Raw genomic sequence first — 19,994 nt, 5'->3', positions numbered from 1 at the left:
AGTTTCTCCAAGGAGGTCTCCCCCAGCCCCCCTCCCCCGAGCAGGACCACGAGGCAGTGGGCAATGAGGGGGCTCCCTATAATGTTGTCATCCCGGCTCTCAGAGCGAGTCCACTGACCCTGAGCCCCAACCCAAAGGCCTTGGAAACCTGAGCAAAATCTTGAGACCCACAGAGTCCCAAGCCTCCGCCAGAAAAGGCAGGTGGCCCAGGGAGGCACAGAGCTCCCTGTGATGCCCACCCTCTCCCCCAGAGCTGGAGTGTGGGTCAGAAGAGGGCAGGAGGAGGGGGAAAGGGGGAGCAGCAGAAGACAGGGATGGGCAAAGGAAGCCAAGCCTGGGGCGAGGCAGCAGAGACTGACCGATGCCGCTGTGAGGCCGTCCTATGTGCTGAAGGTTGAGGCCTTTGTTCATATCTAGCAGTCCATTCTTGGGCCAGCTGCCCATGGCAAAGCTGTAGGCCTGCAAGAGAGGAAGAGGCTGGTTAATGGAGGTACTCCCGCACCCACACGGCCCCTCTTCCCTCTCCTGAGGTGCCCCACCTCTCAGCCAGGCCCCTAGTCAGTCCAGGGGAGGACCGCCCCAGAGGCCAAGCAGGGAGAAGATGGGCCTGGGGCCCAACAGTCCTACCAGTCTGTGAGCCAAGCTTGGCTCTCTGGCTATGCAGGGCCCACATAATTAATAGTAATTAATAGCACATGAGGTGGGTCCTGGAGGGAGGTGATTAGCAATTACAACTCCTAATTAAGTCAATGCCTAATTCCCAACCTTCCTGCTGTGTACACAGCCCTTCCCCCCTCCTCTTCTCTTCTTCTCCCAAGCTGAGCAGGTCCAATGCCTCCTGGCCCCTCCCTCCCCAGTCCTCACCCCCAGCACCTAGGGCAAGCCCCATGGCACGAGAGAGACTCCCACCTGGGTTCTCCCTGGGGTCTCCCAAGGCAGACCCCGGGGAAATTCCAAAGAAACTGCTGGGGCCTACTGGGATGGTGGGCAGCTTCCGGTGGGTCCTACAAACCTACAACTATACCCACCAGCCCCTCCAAGCCCTGGGGGCCAGCCTCTGTGTTCATGAAATCTCACAGCTGGCCCCCTCCCCTCCCTGGCAAACAGGAGGTATCTGATAAATGCCTGCTCAGCTGGCATATCATGTGATAGGGCTGTGAGATCTTCACAGGGGAGCTCACAGTATGAAAGGAGGGCTGAAGCAGAAGCTAGGCCTGGGGGCTCTGCACTCCTGGCAGATGACAGAGAGCTGGACCTTAAAGGGAAGGAATGGCATCACAGGCAGGCGGAACAGCTTGAGCAAAGGTGTAGAGACAGGAAAAGCTCTGTGCAAAAGCAAGCCAGAAAGGAGGGGAGGGGAGTTCTAAGGAAAAAGCAGAAGGTGAAGGTATGGATAGACTGGAGGGCCTTGAGGGGCAGGCTGGGGAGGTTTCTGGGCTTGGCCCAGTCTCTCCAGATACACAGTGCCTCTATCTCATTCTTTTTGGGGGATGGGGGAGGGAATAGGCACCTACCACGTGTCACTGGGCTAAGGTGCTTTTTACAGTATTATCTCATCTGATCTTCACAACAACCCTACCAGGCAGGTGCACTGAGGAAACTGAGGCAGATGATGTTAAATGACTTGCCCAAGGTCACACAGCCAGGATGTATCTGAGGCTGGATTTCAACTCAGGTCTTCCTGGCTCTAGGTCCAGTCCCCTAACCACCAGCTGCCTTTAAGTCTCTTGTCTCCTTCTGGGAGATCCCAGAGGCCTTGGCCTACTGTCCCAGAGCCCCCATGTGCACTGCCCTACCTGCCAGGAATCAAGGTTGGCAGTCAAGTCTTTGGAGTAGCTGAGAAAACTCCCTAAGCAGCCCCCGTGCTTGTGTGTGTGTGTGTGTGTGTGCACGTGTGTGTGTGTGTGTGTGTGTGTGTGTGTGTGTGCGCTCGCGCTCGTGTGTGCAGGGGTGGGGTTGTCTCTGCTCCCTGATGAAGGTCAAGTGCACACTTATGCATATTCAAAGCCCACTGCCCATCGATCTGCTGTTAATTGTTTTTCCTGGGGTTGGGGAAGGAAGTGCCAGGGGCATCGATCTGCTCCCCCCAGCCCCCCAGCTCTTCTCTCCCTTCTTCCTACACCTCCTCGACCCTCATGGGGGGTCTAGAAGCAGGAGAGGGGAGGGAGGCACCTCCTCCCCAGCCCTCCACCAGGGTCTGCAGGGGGCACTAACCCTGCTCAGCTTTAAGTTGCTGACTAGATTCCCCCCCACCCCCCCCACCCCATCAGGAGAGATGCTGTGGTGTTTAATATTTAAAGGGAGCCTTTAATCTTTAAACAGCAAAGTTCGGCTCTTGACTGTTAACTCAGCACTGAGGGGGAGGAGGGGAGGTTAGAGGGTCTTCTCTGGGGCTATGAGGGTCACAGTGAGCCCTGGGCAGGAGGCACACAGCAGGCTCCCTGCGGCAGGGGGATGGCGGCGATGGCCTCAGTTTGGGAGCCTGGGGCCTGTTCCAGTCTCCCCCATCCAGTGAGCAGGCCTTGTGCCCACTTCCCTGAGGGCTGGGGGCAGTGCTTCCAGCCCAGCAAAGGAGTGAAGCAGTGAGCCTGGGCAGGTGGTGAGGCTGGCAAGGGCTAACGGGACCAAAGCAGATGGGCAGGGCCAGAGGTGCTGAAGCATCAGCAAGGGCAGAGAGTCCCAGCCCTGAGGCTTTCGAGGAAGAGGGGGCCCTGTTATCCAGCTGGGGCAGGGGAGGCCAAAGCCTCTGGAACACTAAGGGAGAGGGCGTTCAAGGGACCCTTCTAGAGGAAGAGACTACTGGAGGGGCACAGGCTCCTGCCCAAGGTCACCCCACTAGGATCAGTGATGATAAAAGCTGTAGATGGATGTCATGGTACACTTTCCCAGCTTCTCTCATCCAAGAGTCTGAGTGGGCTTGGAATCCCAGTCCCCCTGACCCCAGGCCTCAGAGCTCTCTCTATTATGGTCCTGGTGGGGCAGAGGCCCAAAGAGCCCCAGGGTCTGGGGGGCAGGCAGAGCTCGGAGGGAGCTGGGGGGTGAGGCTGGCATGACTTCATGTGGCCTGCAGCAGTCTCCACAATGGCATGGGCTACATGGACTTACTTAGCAGACAGAGCTGGGTTGGGCTAGGCTAACATGGTGGGTTCTGAGCCTGTCCTGATGCAGGAGGTGGTCACCTTGCTTGAGGGGTGGGGGGACTGGGCAGCACCCTGGCCTGCATTCATTTGTCTCCAATGCCAAATTCTTTCCTGTTCCCTCCAATCAGGCCTTAGGAATCCTTACAATGGGTGGGTGGGTGGGAGGGGAGTGGTCTACCAAGGAGAGCCTCTTGGTCAAAGCACCTTGCTCAGTCCCCCTTCCCCACCCCCCACCAGGGAGGACACCTAACAACCCCATTTCTGAAGCTTTGGCTCAGGCCAAGGGTCCTCAGTGGGCCCCTAGCAAGGGCAGGCCTGGAGGGCTGGGGAGCCAGAGTCTGGAGATCAGCCTCCTGAACTCAGGGTGGTCATGTCTGGCCAGCAGGGGAGGGAGAAGTGGGGGGCCCCCTTCCCAGCTTTCAAGTACTTTAAAATCACTTACAAAGGCAGGATTAAACGATCAGAAATTCCATTTAATAGGACAAATAAAGAAATAACCATCTCCTCTATCAGCCCTGAGAAGGCAAGCTGGGTATTTTTTTTCCTCTAAAAAGGAAAAAAAGGAAGGAAGGGTGGAAAAAAGAAGGATAATGTGTGTTTACTCAAGCAAAGAAAAAAATATTTAAGTGATGTCGGCGAGAAGATTGCAGTAACTAGTGAAGAATAACATCGTCTACTTTGCTGTCAAATCACACCCGAATTTCAGTAATAGATTCTCGTCTGACACTCAATTCAATTCGAAGGTGATCCTGCTTTATCCCAACACATCAAATATTAAACACGCGTATTAGCAGGTGCCGAGCCCGCTTCCCAGCTTAGCGCTGGGCGGGCGGCGACGACGCACCCAGCCCCTGCTGGCGGCTCTCTCCCGCCTCTCTGGGGCCTCAATGTTATCTCGACACCTTCATCCCAGGGCTGACAGAGGGACCCTTATCACCGGCGTTTGGGGGGCTGCTGCGGACACAGACAGCAGTGGAGGAGGAGTCCCCTTTATTCCCACTATCATCACTGGATTATCACCAAAGATCCCCCCACACCATGGGGCTCAGCTGAAGGAGGGAGAGAGGGAGAGAGAGGAAGGGAGGGAGGAAGGAGGGGAGAGAGAGAGAGAGAGAGAGACGGAGAGATGGAGAGAGGGAGGGAGAGAGACACAGAGAGAGGTGGGGGGGGAGAGAGAGAGGGAGAGAGACACAGAGAGAGAGACAGAGAGAGAGGGAGGAGAGACGAGACAGAAAGACGGAGAGAGGGAGAGGGGGGGGAGGAAGGGGGGGAGGGGGAGAGAGAGACAGAGAGAGACAGATAGACAGAGATACAGAGACAGGGAGAGACGGAGGGAGACAGAAAGAGACAGAGAGAGGGAGAGATGGAGGGAGGGAGGGAGGGAGAGGGGGAGGAAGAGGGGGAGTGAGAGAGAGAGGGAGAGAGAGAGATAGACAGAGAGAGAGAGAGAGATAGACAGAGAGAGAGATAGACAGAGAGAGAGATAGAGAGAGAGAGAGAGAGAGAGAGAGAGGAGAGAGGAGAGAGAGAGAGAGAGAGAGAAGAAGGGGAAAGGGAGAGCGGGAGGGAGAAGGGAGAGAGAGAGGAGAAGAAAAGAGGGAGGCAAGGCGAGGCGGCCCCCAGCCCAGCTCTCTCGTCTGACTGATGTCTTTCAAGAAGGGCAGTCTAGCTTGTCAGAGCCTGGGTGGAGATGAATGTGCACATCTCGGCAGCAGCCCATGGCTGTCATGCCGGGCAGTTTCACATTCCCAGATAAGGCACGGTCACCCAGAGTGTCCGTGACCCAGCGCAGGGTCTGGAGCCGCACGGCCCCCGTATGCCTAGCTGTCCCTCCTAAGTGCCTACCGGGACGTGTTTGATTTTTACAAACACCGCTTTCCTCTAGGCCTTTGCTTCCCGGAAGGGTTCAAAACGACATGAACAATGATTAATCTGAACTCCCTGCATCACAGAGGGAGAGAGGGGTGCAACGTGGAAAGAGCATCAGATTGGGACTCCCAGACTTGGCTTCCAATGCATGCTCCACCCCGACTCCCGGTGATCTTGGATGAACCCCTTCTCTCCCTGATCCTCAGTTTCCTCATGTGTCAGATAACTCTAGGGTCCTCCCCTCAAATACTATGCCAGTAGACCCCCTCCCCCGCCTGGTCCTGGGCCAGAAAGGCTGCTGCCTCAGCTCTACTTTCCCACCAATTAGAATGGTCCACAAGCAAAAGAGGTGCATCTATTAATGGACAAGCACTGATTAAGTGTGCCTTACTGTGTGCCTGGCCCTGTGCCGGTCACTGGGGAGAGTCTGACAAAGACAGCCAACACCCTCCTCTCTGGGAGCTAACATGCAAATGGGGGAGACCACCTCCATGGATATGGACATGCACAGAATACCTACCGAATGAATACAGGGTACACAGTTTGAGGTGGGAGGGCACTATCAATCAACAAGCACTGATTGATCACCTACTGCATGCCTAGCCCTGTGCTAGGTGCTGAGGCACAGAAATGAAACAAAAACTACCCAGAACAGCTGAGCCTGAGGCCCAAGAGTACACGGCCGAACCTCCTAGAGGCCTGGAGTGGGGGATGATGGAGCTGGGTTCTGAAGGTCCAGGGAGAGGGAAAGCACAGGGGGCCAGGGAGGAGAATTTAGGTTGACAGGCTTGGCTCCAACTGTGCAGGGCTCAGGTCAGAGTGGAAGAGTCCAAGGCAAATGCCACCTGCCCAGCCCTCAGACACCACATGGGAACAGAACAACGTCAGAGTGCCTGGGGAGCCTGATCCTGGGCATTGTTCCCCCTAGGCCAAGTGAGGGTCTGCTCATCTCCTTCCCTGTGCCAAGCAAAAGCTGAGGTTCCAGGGCTATTAAGTCACCACCACAGTATGGGCAGGCCATAGGCCACCTTATGCAAGGGGACAGGGCCTGGACCAGCAGGAGGCAGACTGAGGCTGGGGGTCAGGAAGCCTTCCTCACCATGACAGCAAGCCCCAATGTAGAGTGGGAGGCAGAAGCAAGATGAATCAGCTACTGGGCACACTGCAGGGGGTAACAATTCCTGGCTGACTACCCTAAGGCTGGGCCCAGTGGCTTCTGGGGTCCCTCCTACTTTGAAATCCTATAAACTGATGCTCTCTGGCTTTGTGTAGGCCAAGGCCGGGTGTTCACAGCGAGGGCACTCTTGAGACTGCTTGGTTCAGAGTTGCGAAGGTCCCTCCTAGGCCCGCCTGTGGCACCCCGCTCCCCCGCCCCAGGCTCAGCCTAGGCCACCCCCAACCCTGACAACCTTCTCCCCATATCCTGCCTAGTTTCCCTGCCAGGGTACGCACCTGGGGTTTAACAAGGGGAGATGGGTGGGGCCGAGGTCACCAGAGAAATGGAAAGGTGGGGGATCTAGATTCCAACCCTGACTCTGCTCCTTGCTGCCACTGTGACTCTGGGTGGGCCAAATGCACTCCCTGGATCTTCATTTTCTTCTGAGGGTTCCCTGGGTTCCAGCAGGCCCTGCTCCCACCTGCTGACCAAAGGTGGGCAGGCGCAGCACATCTCCCCACACACACATGAACACTTGCCTGACTTGTATCTAGCTTCTGTACCCCTTCCTCCCCACCCCTGCCACTCCCTCCGCCTCCCTGCCCCCCAGGTCTCAGTTTAATTTCCGTGCCTGGGCTGGGAAGCAGGTGCCCTGCCTCCCTCCCGGGAGCTCCTCGGCCCAAGCTTCTCCCTCCCTGGATGCTGCCCCATTAGTTTAGTGCCCAGCCATCTGCGACGTCGCGGGCAGGCCGGCCCCCAGTGTATCGGGAGCCTTCCATTAGCGCCTTTAATATTCTGACACCTTAGCCCAGGCTGCTATTACATGCAAACACTGATCGCCCTGTGAAATTACATTGCTGGGCCTGCGAAAATGGAATTGTGTATAATCAGGCTGCTCCATGCACTGTCAGCCCCATCACAAGCCCGCGCAGAGCCGGCTTACCCAGGGCTTAGCAGCTGCTCCAAGTGTATTGGGTTTAAGAGATGAAGTAGCCCTCAGCGGCAGCTTCTCTTCGAGGCGGGGAAGAGGTTGAGGAACCAGCCCTGCCTGAGGCCCACTGGGTTCACCTGGCTCTCAGGCCAGCCTGCTGGCCCAGCCCTGCCCAAGCCCTTACCCAAGACAAAGACAGACCTGGTGGCTTCTCTGACAGGGCACCCGGGGGGCCAGAGGAGGGGCCTGGTGATGGAACCCCAAGGCAGAAGGCCCAAGGGGGCCCCCTACCTCTAGGATTGACTAAGAGGTGGCCCTGGGCTATAGGGTCAGGAAGGAGGGATGGGGAAGGGTCACAGGACAGCAGGGCTCCTCGATTCCAACCCAGGCAGCTGCTGAGCCTCCCCTATCAAGGGGCCAGTGAATGGCCTAGGACCTCAGGGAGGAGGGCAAGGGTCAGGCCATAACCTTAACCCAGGATGCCAACTGTGCCCTTCCTCCCTACCTGGACCAGCCATCACCCTCAGATCACATCTCTGTCTCCCCTCATCCCCCATAACCCACTCGGCTTTGGACTCCACCTTGTGGGTGAGCTATCTTGACTGGTAGGCCTAACTCTGTCCAGTTAGCCCCAGAGGATGCCTCCCATCCTCTCCAGGGACCCACCCCAGGCATCCTGTGGATTGGCTAGCTCACACTTTCCATCTCTAGTTCTGAGAACAACAATCCAGTCAATGCCAACTTTGCCCCTAGAAAGGGGCTGCCAATCCACTGCCCTGTGGCTGGAACTACCCACATCCAAACTCCATCCCCTGGCCCTGACCTCCCTATATGTCCTGCCTCCTTCCACTGGAAGGGAAACTCCTCGAGAACGACTATTTTACCCTAGCACCCACCCATCGCAAGGCCTGGAACAGAGCAGGAGGCACTTCATTCGTTCATTCATACATTCACTTCTCTACCTACTCTGTGCTGTCCCATTTGTGACCTTGGATATAGCGAACACATAGTTTGTCCCACCAACCCCTATCCCAAAGGGAGCCCAGAGCTTGAACAAGTCCACAGATCCCCAGAGTCCAGGCCAGGAGACAGCCAGGAAGCCTGGAGCTCTCGGGGCTGCTGAATGCTGGGGGTCAGAGTCTAGGCTGAAGTGATAGTCAGTCATCAGGAGGGTTCCCTGGCCTCTGGCTATTCTCCTCCTAAGCTGGGGTGTGGGTGGTGGATGGGACCAGATGTTGCCTAGGGAAAGGGTGAAAGGCTCCACCCCCTGGGCGCAAGCTTCCCCAAGGAGCCATTCTGAAGATGTTTGCAAGAATGTCCCCTGCCACTCCTGAGTCCTGAGCTCTGGGACCCTGCTTACAGAGAGGTCTGGGTGGGTTTACCAGACAGGACCAGGTGGGTACAATGAGGGGGAGGGGGTCTGCAAGCAGGAAGTAGGGAACAGGAGGGAAGGGGATTTAGAATCAGAGCCCCGGGTTCAAATCCACTCTCTGACACTTATGGCCTGTGGGCCTCGGTTTCTTCATCTATAAAATGAAAGGGAGGGACCACATGTTCTCAAAGATTTATACTAGCTCTAAACCTATAGGCCTTCCGGTCACTGTGCAAAGCTCTGAGAAGACACCAAGACTGGGTGTGTGTGTGTGTGTGTGTGTGTGCGCGCGCGCACGTGTGTGTGTGTGTGCACATGTGTGCATGCATGAGCATATACATGTGTGCGTGTGAGCGCACGCCTCAGTGTGTACGTGTGTGTGCATGCATGTGCGATTAAGATGAAGGGGGAAGGGAAAGGTGGGGACATGGGCTTGCCCCCCACGGTCTGGACTCAAATTAGTGACCTAACTCCCGTGAGGTCTCATGAGCACACAGTGTGATTTCCTTCTCCCCTCCCCCACAAAAGAGAACAAGGTGCAAACAGCTCCAGGTGAGTAGGGACCAGGGAAGTAAGCTGGGGTCAAGGCAGTCCCAGGGATGGATGGGGTCACCATGGAACAGCTGATGGTCAAGCCTATAACACCACCTTTCGGATGGAGGCCTTCCATCTATACCACAGAGACAAGGCTCCCCTCCCCCAGAAACAGTCCTGGAACTCGTGTGCTCTCCCAAGGCCAGCTGCTTTGAGGGATGGAGGCCAGGGCAGGCCCCTGGGGAGAGTGGGCTGGTTGACTGATGGAGGGCAGCAAAGGACCCCAGATGGGAGAGAGGGGAGCCATCATGGGCCACAGCTCAAGGTAGACAGGACAGTGATCCCCAAGATGGTGGGGAGAGAGAAGAGACAGACTCTTGGACTCTTGTTTGTTTAGAAAAGAAAAGACGAGGAACGAGCTTCCCAAAGGCCTCTTGGCAACTTCAAGCTGCCTGGCCCAGCTGAATCCATCTGAAGATCCCTTTCTGTAATGAGCTGCTAGCCCTGGGTCCTGAGCTATTGAGAGTGATCTTAGAAAGATCTCCCGGAGAACAGGAGAGGTGCTGCAGGACTGGAGAAGGACCTGACATTTAAAGGGCACGATTAGCAGAGAGTCTGTGGACAACAGGCCAGGGAGCTTGATTCTGAGTGCCGGGAAGCCTGAAGAGCAGATCAGAAAGGAGCTGCTTAGGGTGAACCCAGCAGAGGAACAGGGGTGCCAGCGCTGAAGCCGCATGGCTCCATTGAGAACAGGCCATACCAGGCTGACCTCAAGGAACAGGGGTGCCAGTGCTGAAGCCGCATAGCTCCACCGAGAACGGGTCATACCAGGCTGACCTCAAGGGACAGGGGTGCCAGTACTAAAGCTACATGGCTCCATCGAGAATAGGCCATACCAGGCTGACCTCAATCCAGCAGCAGGCACTTATTCAGCACCCACTCTGTGCCCGGAGCCGGCCAAGGTGCCAGGTTATGAACACCAGAGGGAGATAGTTCCTGCCCTCGAGGCACTTAACGGTCTGCTGGGAGTCACAACTTGTTCACAGAGAGTACATATAAAACACAAATACACAGTGTGGGGGGCATGTGACAATACCCAGACAGAGCCCGGACTTGCCAAGGCCCAGCCCATATGCAATAACACCCAGTACAGACTCATCAAGGCCCAGCCCAGACAAAATAATGCCCTGCCCAGATGTACCAAGGCCCAGTCCAGAAGCAATACTGCCCTACACAGACGTATCAATGCCCAGCCCAGACATGGCACAACAATATCTATGTCCTCCACATAGGGCCTCTACAGCCCCTGCTCCAAAGGATTTAAGCCCTTCCACCCTGTATTGTCCTGGCTCTCCCCAGACCCTACATCCCATTTCTATCTTGCTCTGGGAACAGTAATCAAATCCACTCGTGTTTCTCTACTAGAAAGGCTCTGTCAAAGGGACCGTCCCATGGTTCCCCCCAGGGACTCCTTGGACCAAAGTATCATTCCGTGGCCAGTAATGCCTTGCATGTCTTGTCTTCCTCTTGGAACGTAAGCTCCTTGAGGGCAAGAACTGTTTCATCTCTGTATTTGCCCCCTCAGTATTTAGCACAGAGCCTGAAGTCAGGGAGGCCTGCGTTCAAATCCAGACTCAAGACACTTTCTATCTGTGTGACCCTGGCCGCTAGTCCTTTAACCCTGCTTACCTCGCTTTTCTCATCTGTCAAATGAGCCGGAGAAGGAAATGGCAAACCCCTCTAGTATCTCAGACAAGAAAACCTCAAATGGGGTCACAGAGAGTCAGACACAACTGGAACAACTGAACAACAAGCACTTGATAAATGCTTTTCATGCATTCACTTATTTATTTGTCATTCATTAACTCATTCTTTTCTGATGCCCTTTTCTCGTCTCATTTCTGTTTTCTCTGCCAAGAACGGCCTCAGCACTGGAGAGAACAGAACAAAAGAGGGAGCCAAGGGAGGTAAGGCGACAGTGAGAGAGCAGCCAGCTGGTGTGACTCAGATCCTGGGGTCTTGAAAAAAGTGGCCAAGAGGTGTGCTGAGCCCGTCAGGCTCACCTAAGTGATCACAGAAAATGAGAAAAGGATGGGACTGGAGGAGGGAAGAGAAGAGAGTCTGCAAACAACAGGCCCAAGAGGTAGGCTCTGATTCCTGGGAGAACTCGAGAATGGGTGATTAAAGAGATGGGGGCTGCTGACCATCGAGAAGAAGAAGCGGTGATTCCAAAGAGCCCCTCTGGCTTCCTTTCCCCTGGTCCCCTCAAACACCTACTTAGGCTTTCTTCTCCTCACTAGAATGCAAGCTCCTGGAGGCCAGGGACTTTCTCCTTTGTTCGTCTTTCTATCACTGAGTACCTGCCACACGTTAGGTATTTACTAAATGTTCTTTCTTTTGTCTGCAACAATAATAGTAACACCTGGCATTTACATAGCACGTTAAAGTTGGCTTTTTACAAATATTACCTCATTTTATCCTCACTCTGAGAAGGGGTGTGATTATCCTTCCCATTTTACAGATGGGGAAACTGAGGCAGATAGCAGTAAAGTGACTTGCCCAGGGTGGGTCACACAGTGTCTGAGGCTGGATTTGAACTTTGGTATTCCTCACTCCTGGCCCAGACTTCTATCCACTGCCCTATCTAGCTGCCTGTACCTATCGACTTGTCTGTCATCTCTATCATCACCATTATTATCGTCACCCTCATCACCTCTATCTAATGCTCAGCACAGTGCCTGGCTGGGCGTCTGATAAATGTTGGCGTGACTGACTGTCTATCTGTCTATCTATCTATGTATCTATCTGTGTCTCTCTCTCTCTTTATCCACCCACCCATCCACCTGTCTGTCTATTGCTTCAACGATAAAAGCCGCGGTCATGCCAGACTATTTGGATCTCCTCCTTTTCTGATAAGGTTAGACTGTAATAATGGCAAGGATTTTAACAGACTCTCAAGGCTCTTTACAAATATTACTCGTCTGAACCTTGAAGAGGAGGGGTGTGTGTGTGTTGTCATTAGACACATATATCCCCATTTTACAGATGAGAAAACTGAGGCAGCCGGCAGTGACGTGCCTTACCCACACCGTAAGAGTCTGAGGCCAGATCACGATCAGGGGATGTGTAGCTATGATTTTTAGCTGAGCATTTGATTTCAGCAAAGCTTCTGATAAAGTGTCTCATACCATTTGTGTGAAAAAGATGAAATACGATCTCACAGATTTGGAGCCCTGTGAGTGGCCAGAGGCAAAGCGCAGTCATTAGTGGTTTAATGTCGGCTTGGCAGGAGGTCTCCAGTGGAGTGCCCCAGGGATCTGTGCTTGACCCTGTACTGCTTAACATTTTTATCAATGCCTGGGATAAAAGCCTGGATGTCAGGCTTTGCAGATGACACAGGGCTAGGAGGGATGGTTAACTAATGCACTGGATGACAGAGTCAGGATCCAAAATGATCCTGATGGGCCATAGCATTGGGCTGAAGGGAAATTCAATAGAGGTAAATGTAAAATCTTATCTTTGAATTCCAAAAATCAGCTTTACAAGTACAAGGGGAGACATGATGAGACAGCCATTGTTCTGAAAAAGAGCTGGGGGTTTCAGTGGACTTCGAGCTCAATATGAATCATTAGTGTGATACGGCAGCTCTCAGGGCCTCTCAATACAAGCTGGGGCTGCATTAGGGGGGCCTGGCTTCCAGGAACAGGGAGGGGCCAGTTCCACGTGCTTTCCTCCCCGGTCAGGCCCCATCTGCAGGCCTGCATTCAGTCTGAGTGACTTTATTTTAGGAGGGACACCAGGTAGCTGGAGAGTGTCCAGAGGAAGGGACCAGGCTGGAAAAAGCCTTTCAATCCATGTCGGATGAGGATCGGTTTGAAGGAACTGGGCTGATCTAGTTTGGAGAAGACAAGACTCGGGAGAAATATGACAAACTACTTAAAAGGCTGGTGTGTGGGGAAAAGCATCAGGCTTGTCCCGATCAGCCCCAGAGAGCAGACAGAACAAGGGGCGATGGGGACAGATTGTGAAAAAAGGCAAACAGGCTGGAAGTGAGGACAAACTGGCCAGCAGTGACAGCTAGCTCTCCGCAGAATGGGCTGGCTTGGCATGAAATAAATTAATCAAGGGCTTTTACTCATCCTAGATTAATTCCTTGTATCACTCCCCCAGTAGCAATTCTAAACGTCTTCTTCCTCCTCAAGACTCCCAGATCTCCCCCTCCCTCCCAATGACCCCCTCCCATCTTCTCTGCAGACTGATCATTGGCTACTGGTTCCTTCCCTACAGCCTTCAAAGGTTCAAGTCTCTGCCATTAAAACAAACAAACCACCTAGACCAGACCTTAACATTCCTTCAAGCTACTGTCCTACAGCTCTCCTCCCTTTCTTGGCCACTATCCTAGGGAGATAAAGGAGATGGAGAAACCTGGGGGAGGAACCACAAGGAGGAAGATTGCTTCTAAGTGCATACAGTCAGTCAATCAGTCAATCAACAAACATTTGTTAAGGGCAGTGAGCTTAACACTGGGAAATACACAGAAAGGCGAAATGAGTCTCTGCCTCTAAGCAGCTTAAAAGCCAGTGGAGGAGACTCCTGCAAACCACTATGCTACAAACAAGGCCCACACAAGAGAAACTGGGGCTAACCAACAGAGGGATGGGGATGGGGAGAGCTGGGATTCTGGTGCTTGTCCTTGGTTCTCAAAGAGGACAATATGACATCGCTGTCGGGGTCAAGGTACAGTGTGTCCGACTGTGGCTGATCAGACCGATATGGGCTCGAGAGGCCCCACCACAGGACAGGCACAAATAGTCCATGTGAAGGTGGGATTTGAACTGGGACTTGAAAGGAGCCGGAGAGGGCAAGAGGCAGAGATGAGGAGGGAGGGCATTCCAGGCAGGAGGCACAGCCAGAGAAAATGGCCAGAGTCTGGAGATGGAAGAGACAGGAGGCCAGCGTCACTGGGTAGAAGAGTATGTAGGGGCGAGTGAGGGGTAAGAGGACTGGAAAGGCGGGAGGGGGTAGGTTATAAAGGGCTTTACTAGGGAGCCCCTGGGGGCAGGGGGAGGGCAGCACAGTCAGACCTGGGCTTGAGGAAGATCTTTGGCAGGTGAGTCCAGGACGGTCTGCAGTGAGGAGAGACTTGAGGCAGCAAGACCAACCTGCAGGACCAGGGAGGAGGCGAGGCCTGGAACTACAACGGTGGCAGTGTCAGAGGAAAGACGGAGACAGCTGCGGGGCACGGAGGACAGAGCGCCTGGCCTGGAGTCAGGAAAACCCAAGTTCCAATCCAGCCTCAGAAGCATACTAGCCGTGTGACCCTGGGCAAGTCACTTGCCCTCTATCAACCTCAGTTTCCTCATATGCAAAATGGGGTAATAAGAGCACCCCCCTCCCGGGGGTTGTGACGACCTGATGAGAGGCTAACTGTAAAGTGCGTAGCGCAATGCCTGGCACAGATCAGGCAGCATCTCAGTGTTAGCCATCATCATGGCTGCTGCTGTTATTAACGTCATTATTATCATCTGTGAGACAGGCTGAGGTGGAAAAGACGAGATTTGGCAACAGACTGGATGTGGGAGGTGTCGGGGCAGGGGAGGAGTGAAGGATGATGCCAGGGTGACTGGGGGGACGATGATGCCCCGGACAGAAACAGGAGCGCTGAGAAGGGGGGAATCGAACTTTATCAGATGTGGGTCTGAGGAGCTTCTGGGACGTCTGAGTGGAGACGTCCGGGGGCAGCTGTTAATGCAGGCTGGAGGCTCAGGGGAGACCCTGGGGCTTGAGGGATCTGAACACAGAGGAGACACACCCAGGAGGGGCGATGGTGCCCTGGACAGGGGCAGGACAGATCCCTTCAATGATGGGGGGCTCACTGGCTGCATCCTAGGACAGCGTCCAGGGGCAGAAAGCCTAGCTGGCTTCGTGGTGCTCTTTCCTGGCTCTGGCCCTGCCCCTGGGCCAGGCAGAGTAAGGCCGAGGCCTCCTTCAGTGATGGTCTCAGCCTCACACCACCTGCAAAGGGGATGGAGGTGCTCCCTCCCTCTACCTGCCCCTAGCCACTGCAGGTGAGGGGAGACAGCAGGGAGCAAGACAGTATGTGGCCTTGAAGGGAGGTGACAGCATGCCCACTGTAGCAGGTCAAAGCCGAAGCCCAGCTCTGGGCCCGGCCTCCCAGATGGCTGCTTTTACATTTCTTCAGCAGCCAGAAGGAACCGATCCAGCCTTGCCAGGGCTGGTGGCGGGTGGCGGAGGCAGCAGGCCTCAGGCTGTGAGTCTGGTGGGCTTCCTGGCCCGGCGGCCCCCATACCTCCCTTTGTCTTCCTTCTCTGCCACTTATTTTTAGCCAGCGCTCTCCTCCGCCCCAGGGGGCCTTGGATTGAATGAAACACGACCCCCAGCTCCAATAAGTGTATTTCAATTACATCTGTCACCGTGTAACGATATAATGATATATCATGTGATATTAAATCCATGGTAATCATATCAGTGATTTTTTTAATAGTGCGCTAATCGCATTATTACATCTCTATAATTAACAACAGGAGGTATGGAAAGTCAGCAGAGGCGCAGCAGCCCCCCACTCACTGGGAACAGGGCCTGTGGGCAAGTTCAGCCCAGACGGGAGAGCTCTGCGTTGCTGAGTGAGGCCCGAACGCACCTCAAACACCCTGCTGCCTCATGCTAGGCCCAATCCCTCCCAAGCCCATACCCAGTTACAGCACCTCCCCAACCCTGCCCCCAACTGACACACACCTGGCCCGACTGACGTCCCACCCACGACCCCAGTGAGACCATGGAGACAAATGTCCTTCCCTTATTAACCATCCTGCTCTTGCTTCCCTTCCCTGCTTCCAGGACCTAAACTATGTGCCAGGCACCCTGCTAAGACTGGGGATACAAAGAAAGGCAAAAGACAGTTTCTGCCCTCCAGGAGCTTATATTCTAATGGGGGGACACAACATGCAAACAAACACCTATGTACAAATAAGCCAGGGATTGCCCAGTACTGACCCTGAACAGCTACTCTTTGAATCCATCCATTCAAATGTCCCCAAATCTATCTAATTGCATTAGCATCTAGTTCACATCTCCAACTTTCCAGCAAGAATCTGAGATACATTATCAAGAACTTTTGTCAAACAGAAGTAAACTATCTACAGAATTCCCCTCATTTCCTCATTTAGTAATCCTCGCAGGAAAGAAAATGAAGTTGGTCTGGCATGAGCTTGGTGTAGCGGGGCTGGCTCTTGGAAGCACTCTGTCCCTTTCTAAATACTAGACAACCACCTTTCTAATGTTCTGCTCTAGAATTTCCCTAGGAAGCGAAGTCACGTTCATTGGTCTATATTTTACAGACTGTCTTCCTTCTTCATATCCTTAAAAAAAAAAATTGGGACATTTGCCCCTCTCCAATCTTCTGGCATCTCCTGTGTTCCAGGCTCTTTCAAACATCACTGAGAATGGTTCTGCAGTGCCCTCTGCCAGCTCTTTCAGGACCCAAGGATGTGGCTCATTTGGGCCAGGAGACTTGGGCTCATCCAGGGCATCCTTTCTTAAATATCAACTCCTGGCTGGTTATTTTTGTTCTGTAAGTTCCATGTGAGTGTCTCCTTGGCAGAGAAAGAAGCAAGATAAAAGCCTTCTCTGTTGTCGACTTTCATTGTCCTGTCCAACACCAAACAGATGTCTACTTCTTGCTCTCATCTTCTTCTTTCCCCAATCATTTTGTAGACTCCTTTTCTTGTCCTTAGTGTCCCTCATCTGCCTTGTTCCTCAACTGTAAAGTGGGGATAACAGGAGCACCTCCTCCCTCCCAGGGCTGTTGTGATGATCAAATGAGATAATAACTGTAAAACAGTGCAGTCTCTGGCACATAGTAGGTCCTATAGAGACACTAGCTAGTATCATTATTAGAAATTTTATTACATCTGACACTTTTTATAGGACACTATTATGCTTTAATTTCCATCCTCTATGACCTAGTTTTTTTCATTTCTTTTTTTAAACTTTTTTTTTAAAAAGAAAATTCAATTTTATCTTACTTTTGGTTTTAAATTCTCTCCCCCCACTGAGAAAGCAAGAAAAACAAAACCACTGCTACAGATACATACAGGCAAACAAAACGAATTCCCGTATTTGCTATGTCATTTTATACACACACACACACACACAAACACATGTGTATATACACATGTACACATACACATATATACTTCATATGATATATCTCTATATGCTTCAATTTGCATCTTGAATCTATCAGTTCTCTATCCGTAGGTGAGCGGAAAATTTTGTCACAAGTGTTTTGGAATTGTGGTTGGTCACTGTGAGTTCCTTAACCTTTCAAAGCTGATCATCTTTGCAACATGGCTGTTACGACATACAATGTTCTCCTGGTTCTGCTCACTTTACTCTGCATCAGTTCAAAGAAGTCTTCCCAGGTTTTTCTGAAACCAATCTGCTTGTCATTTCTTACAGCACTACAGTTCACTACTGCAGGTGGTTTCAGAAAAACCTGGGAAGACTTCTTTGAACTGATGCAGAGTAAAGTGAGCAGAACATTGTATACAGTAACAGCAATGTTGTGCAATGATGAACCGTGAATGACTTAGCTATTCTCAGCAATACAATGATCTAAGACAATTTCAAAGAACTCATGATGAAAAAATGTTACCCACCTGCAGAGAGAGAACTGATGAACTCTGAGTGCATATGGAAACATATTTTTCCATTTTCCTTTTCTTGCTTTAATTAACTAATTAATTGGTTTGTTTATTGCAATATGGCTAATATGAAAATATATTTTGTATGACTTCATATGTATAATAGGTATCATATTTCTTGCCTTCCTAATGGGTGGTGAAGGGCCTGAAGGGAGCAACAGAATTTGGAACTGAAAATAAAAAAATTTAATTATAAAACAAACAAAAAATGGTATTCCATTTTTTTGTATATTACAACTTGTTCAGCCGTTCCCTATGGAATGGGCAATCCCTCAGTTTCCAAATTTTGGCCAGCACAAAAGGCGCTGCTATAAACATTTTTGTACACATAGATCCTTTTCCTCTTTCTTTGGTCTCCTTGCAGTATAGACCAAAAAGTAACATTGCTGGGTCAAAGGGTATGCACAGTTTAATAGTTTTTTTGGGTATAATTTCAACTGACTAGACCAGTTCACAGCTCCACCAAGATGGTGTTAATTAATGTACCTCTTTTCCCAAAGACCCTCCAGCATTTGTTATTTTCCTTTTTTTGGTCAATTTTGCCAATCTGATGGGTTGTAAATTTCTTTAAAAACATATATGCATGTGTGTATATATACATATTCACGTACCTGTACGTACACACACACATGGTTAGTGAGTTCCCGGTGGATCCAGGGGAAGGGGAAAGGACTAAGCATTTATACAGGCCTACTATGCGCCAGGCATAGTGCTAAGCACTTTATAATATAATCTCATTTGGTTTGCATTAGTTTTGTCAGACAAAGCCAGTTATTTTCCTAGCCTCTGGAGATTCTTCCCCTTCCTGCACTCTGCCAAAGCGACCTTCTTTCTTTTCCTTACAAGATATTTCATCTCTCATCTTCGTGCCTTTGTGCTGGCTGTCCCCTGTTTCTGGGACACATTCCCTTCTCATCTCTGTTTCACAGAGTTCCTCTCTTCCTTTAACATGTAGTTCAAGCACAGCCTTCTCACATAGTCTGTCCTGATTTTCCCCAACTGCTAGTGTGGGTTCCCTCTCAAACTATCTGGTATTTTAACTATTTTGCATTTATTTATATTTATTCTGCATACACTTATATGAATCCTTACTGCTTCTCCCATTAGAATATAAGTTTCATGGAAATATGGACTGTTTTATTCTTTGTCAAGAGTCAACACACATTTATTAAGTGCCTAATGTATGTAAGGCACTGGGCAAAGCACTGAGGATATAAAATTTGTATCCTCAGTACCTAGCATAGTCCCTGGCACATAGTAGGTGGTGGATAAATACTTGTAGGTTGACCAAGTTTCCTAGGATTGTTCTTCTGCCTTCAGAATTTATTCTTGAGCATCTCCCATCCCTCCTGGGCTCACTTCCCCTACAGAATTTTAGTCAAGGGAATTCTACCTATCCCTGAAACCTTCGAGATCTGCCTTCTCAAATATAGAGTATCTGTTTGACGGGGCCATGTCTTCGCTCCTCTGTGACAAACTCTAGGAGGTAGTATTTGAGGTTCCCACCATTTTTACTCAGAAGCCAATTTACTTCTGCAAATGAGAATGCCCCCTTGGTTCCTTGGCACTTTGGAAGAGAAAATTTTCACTAAAGGAGTTTAAGAGGTTCTTAGCCACCCAGTTTCTGAGAGAGAGAGAGAGAGAGAGAGAGAGAGAGAGAGAGAGAGAGAAGGAGGAGAAGGAGACAGAGAAGGAGAAGGTGAGGGGAAGGAGAGTAACCTCCAGTGGATGCCTGGTAAGTGAAGTCTCTCTCCCATCTCAGGAACCAGCTCAGGATCTGTTTCCTGAACCCTTCATCCATTCTCTTTGGGCCCAGGTGGTCAGCAGTCTAATCAGACACCAAAATAACTTATGTTTCTTCCCTGGCTGATCTTCACCTAAGTGTTCCCCACCACATGGTCCCGCTTTGGTTTCTAGATTTCCTCACAAAAGTGTACTTTCCTTTTAAAAAACTTTCATGTTTATTGGTCTCTTTTGCTTCTGCATCACCTTCATTTCCAAATATATCCCTCTCCCTTCCCCTACTGAGCAAGCCAACCTCGTAGCAAACGTTAAAAAAGAAAGGCAGTGGTGGGGGAGGGTGGGGGAGAGAAAGCAGTTCAGCAGAAGCACCCAACACTCCAAGCACGTCTGACAGGCTTTGCATTATTTCTCATCCACAGTCCCCCATCTCTGCAATGAAGGGAGGGGGCTGCTTTCCACCAGCTCTTCCCTGGAGATAAAGCCTGGTCACTGTCATCACAAAGCACCTGTTTCAGTGTCTGCT

The 19,994-nt window shown here is 51.7% G+C and overlaps 1 protein-coding gene across 2 annotated transcripts in view; it reads right to left on the bottom strand.

The window, feature by feature from the left end:
* The window catches only part of ERI3 (ERI1 exoribonuclease family member 3), a 185,697-nt gene that overhangs the window by 35,305 nt on the left and 130,398 nt on the right, over positions 1–19,994 (bottom strand). For both annotated transcript variants that reach the window (XM_036758045.1, XM_036758047.1), the window contains one exon: positions 360–459. In XM_036758045.1, coding sequence (XP_036613940.1) covers positions 360–459 — 100 coding nt within the window. The remainder of the gene's footprint in view (positions 1–359; positions 460–19,994) is intronic.

The sequence above is a fragment of the Trichosurus vulpecula genome, chromosome 4 (genome assembly GCF_011100635.1).
Source record: "Trichosurus vulpecula isolate mTriVul1 chromosome 4, mTriVul1.pri, whole genome shotgun sequence".
Classification (NCBI taxonomy): Eukaryota; Metazoa; Chordata; class Mammalia; order Diprotodontia; family Phalangeridae; genus Trichosurus; species Trichosurus vulpecula.
The sequence above is the reverse complement of the archived record's forward strand: the minus strand, read 5'-3'. Positions and strand labels throughout refer to the sequence as shown.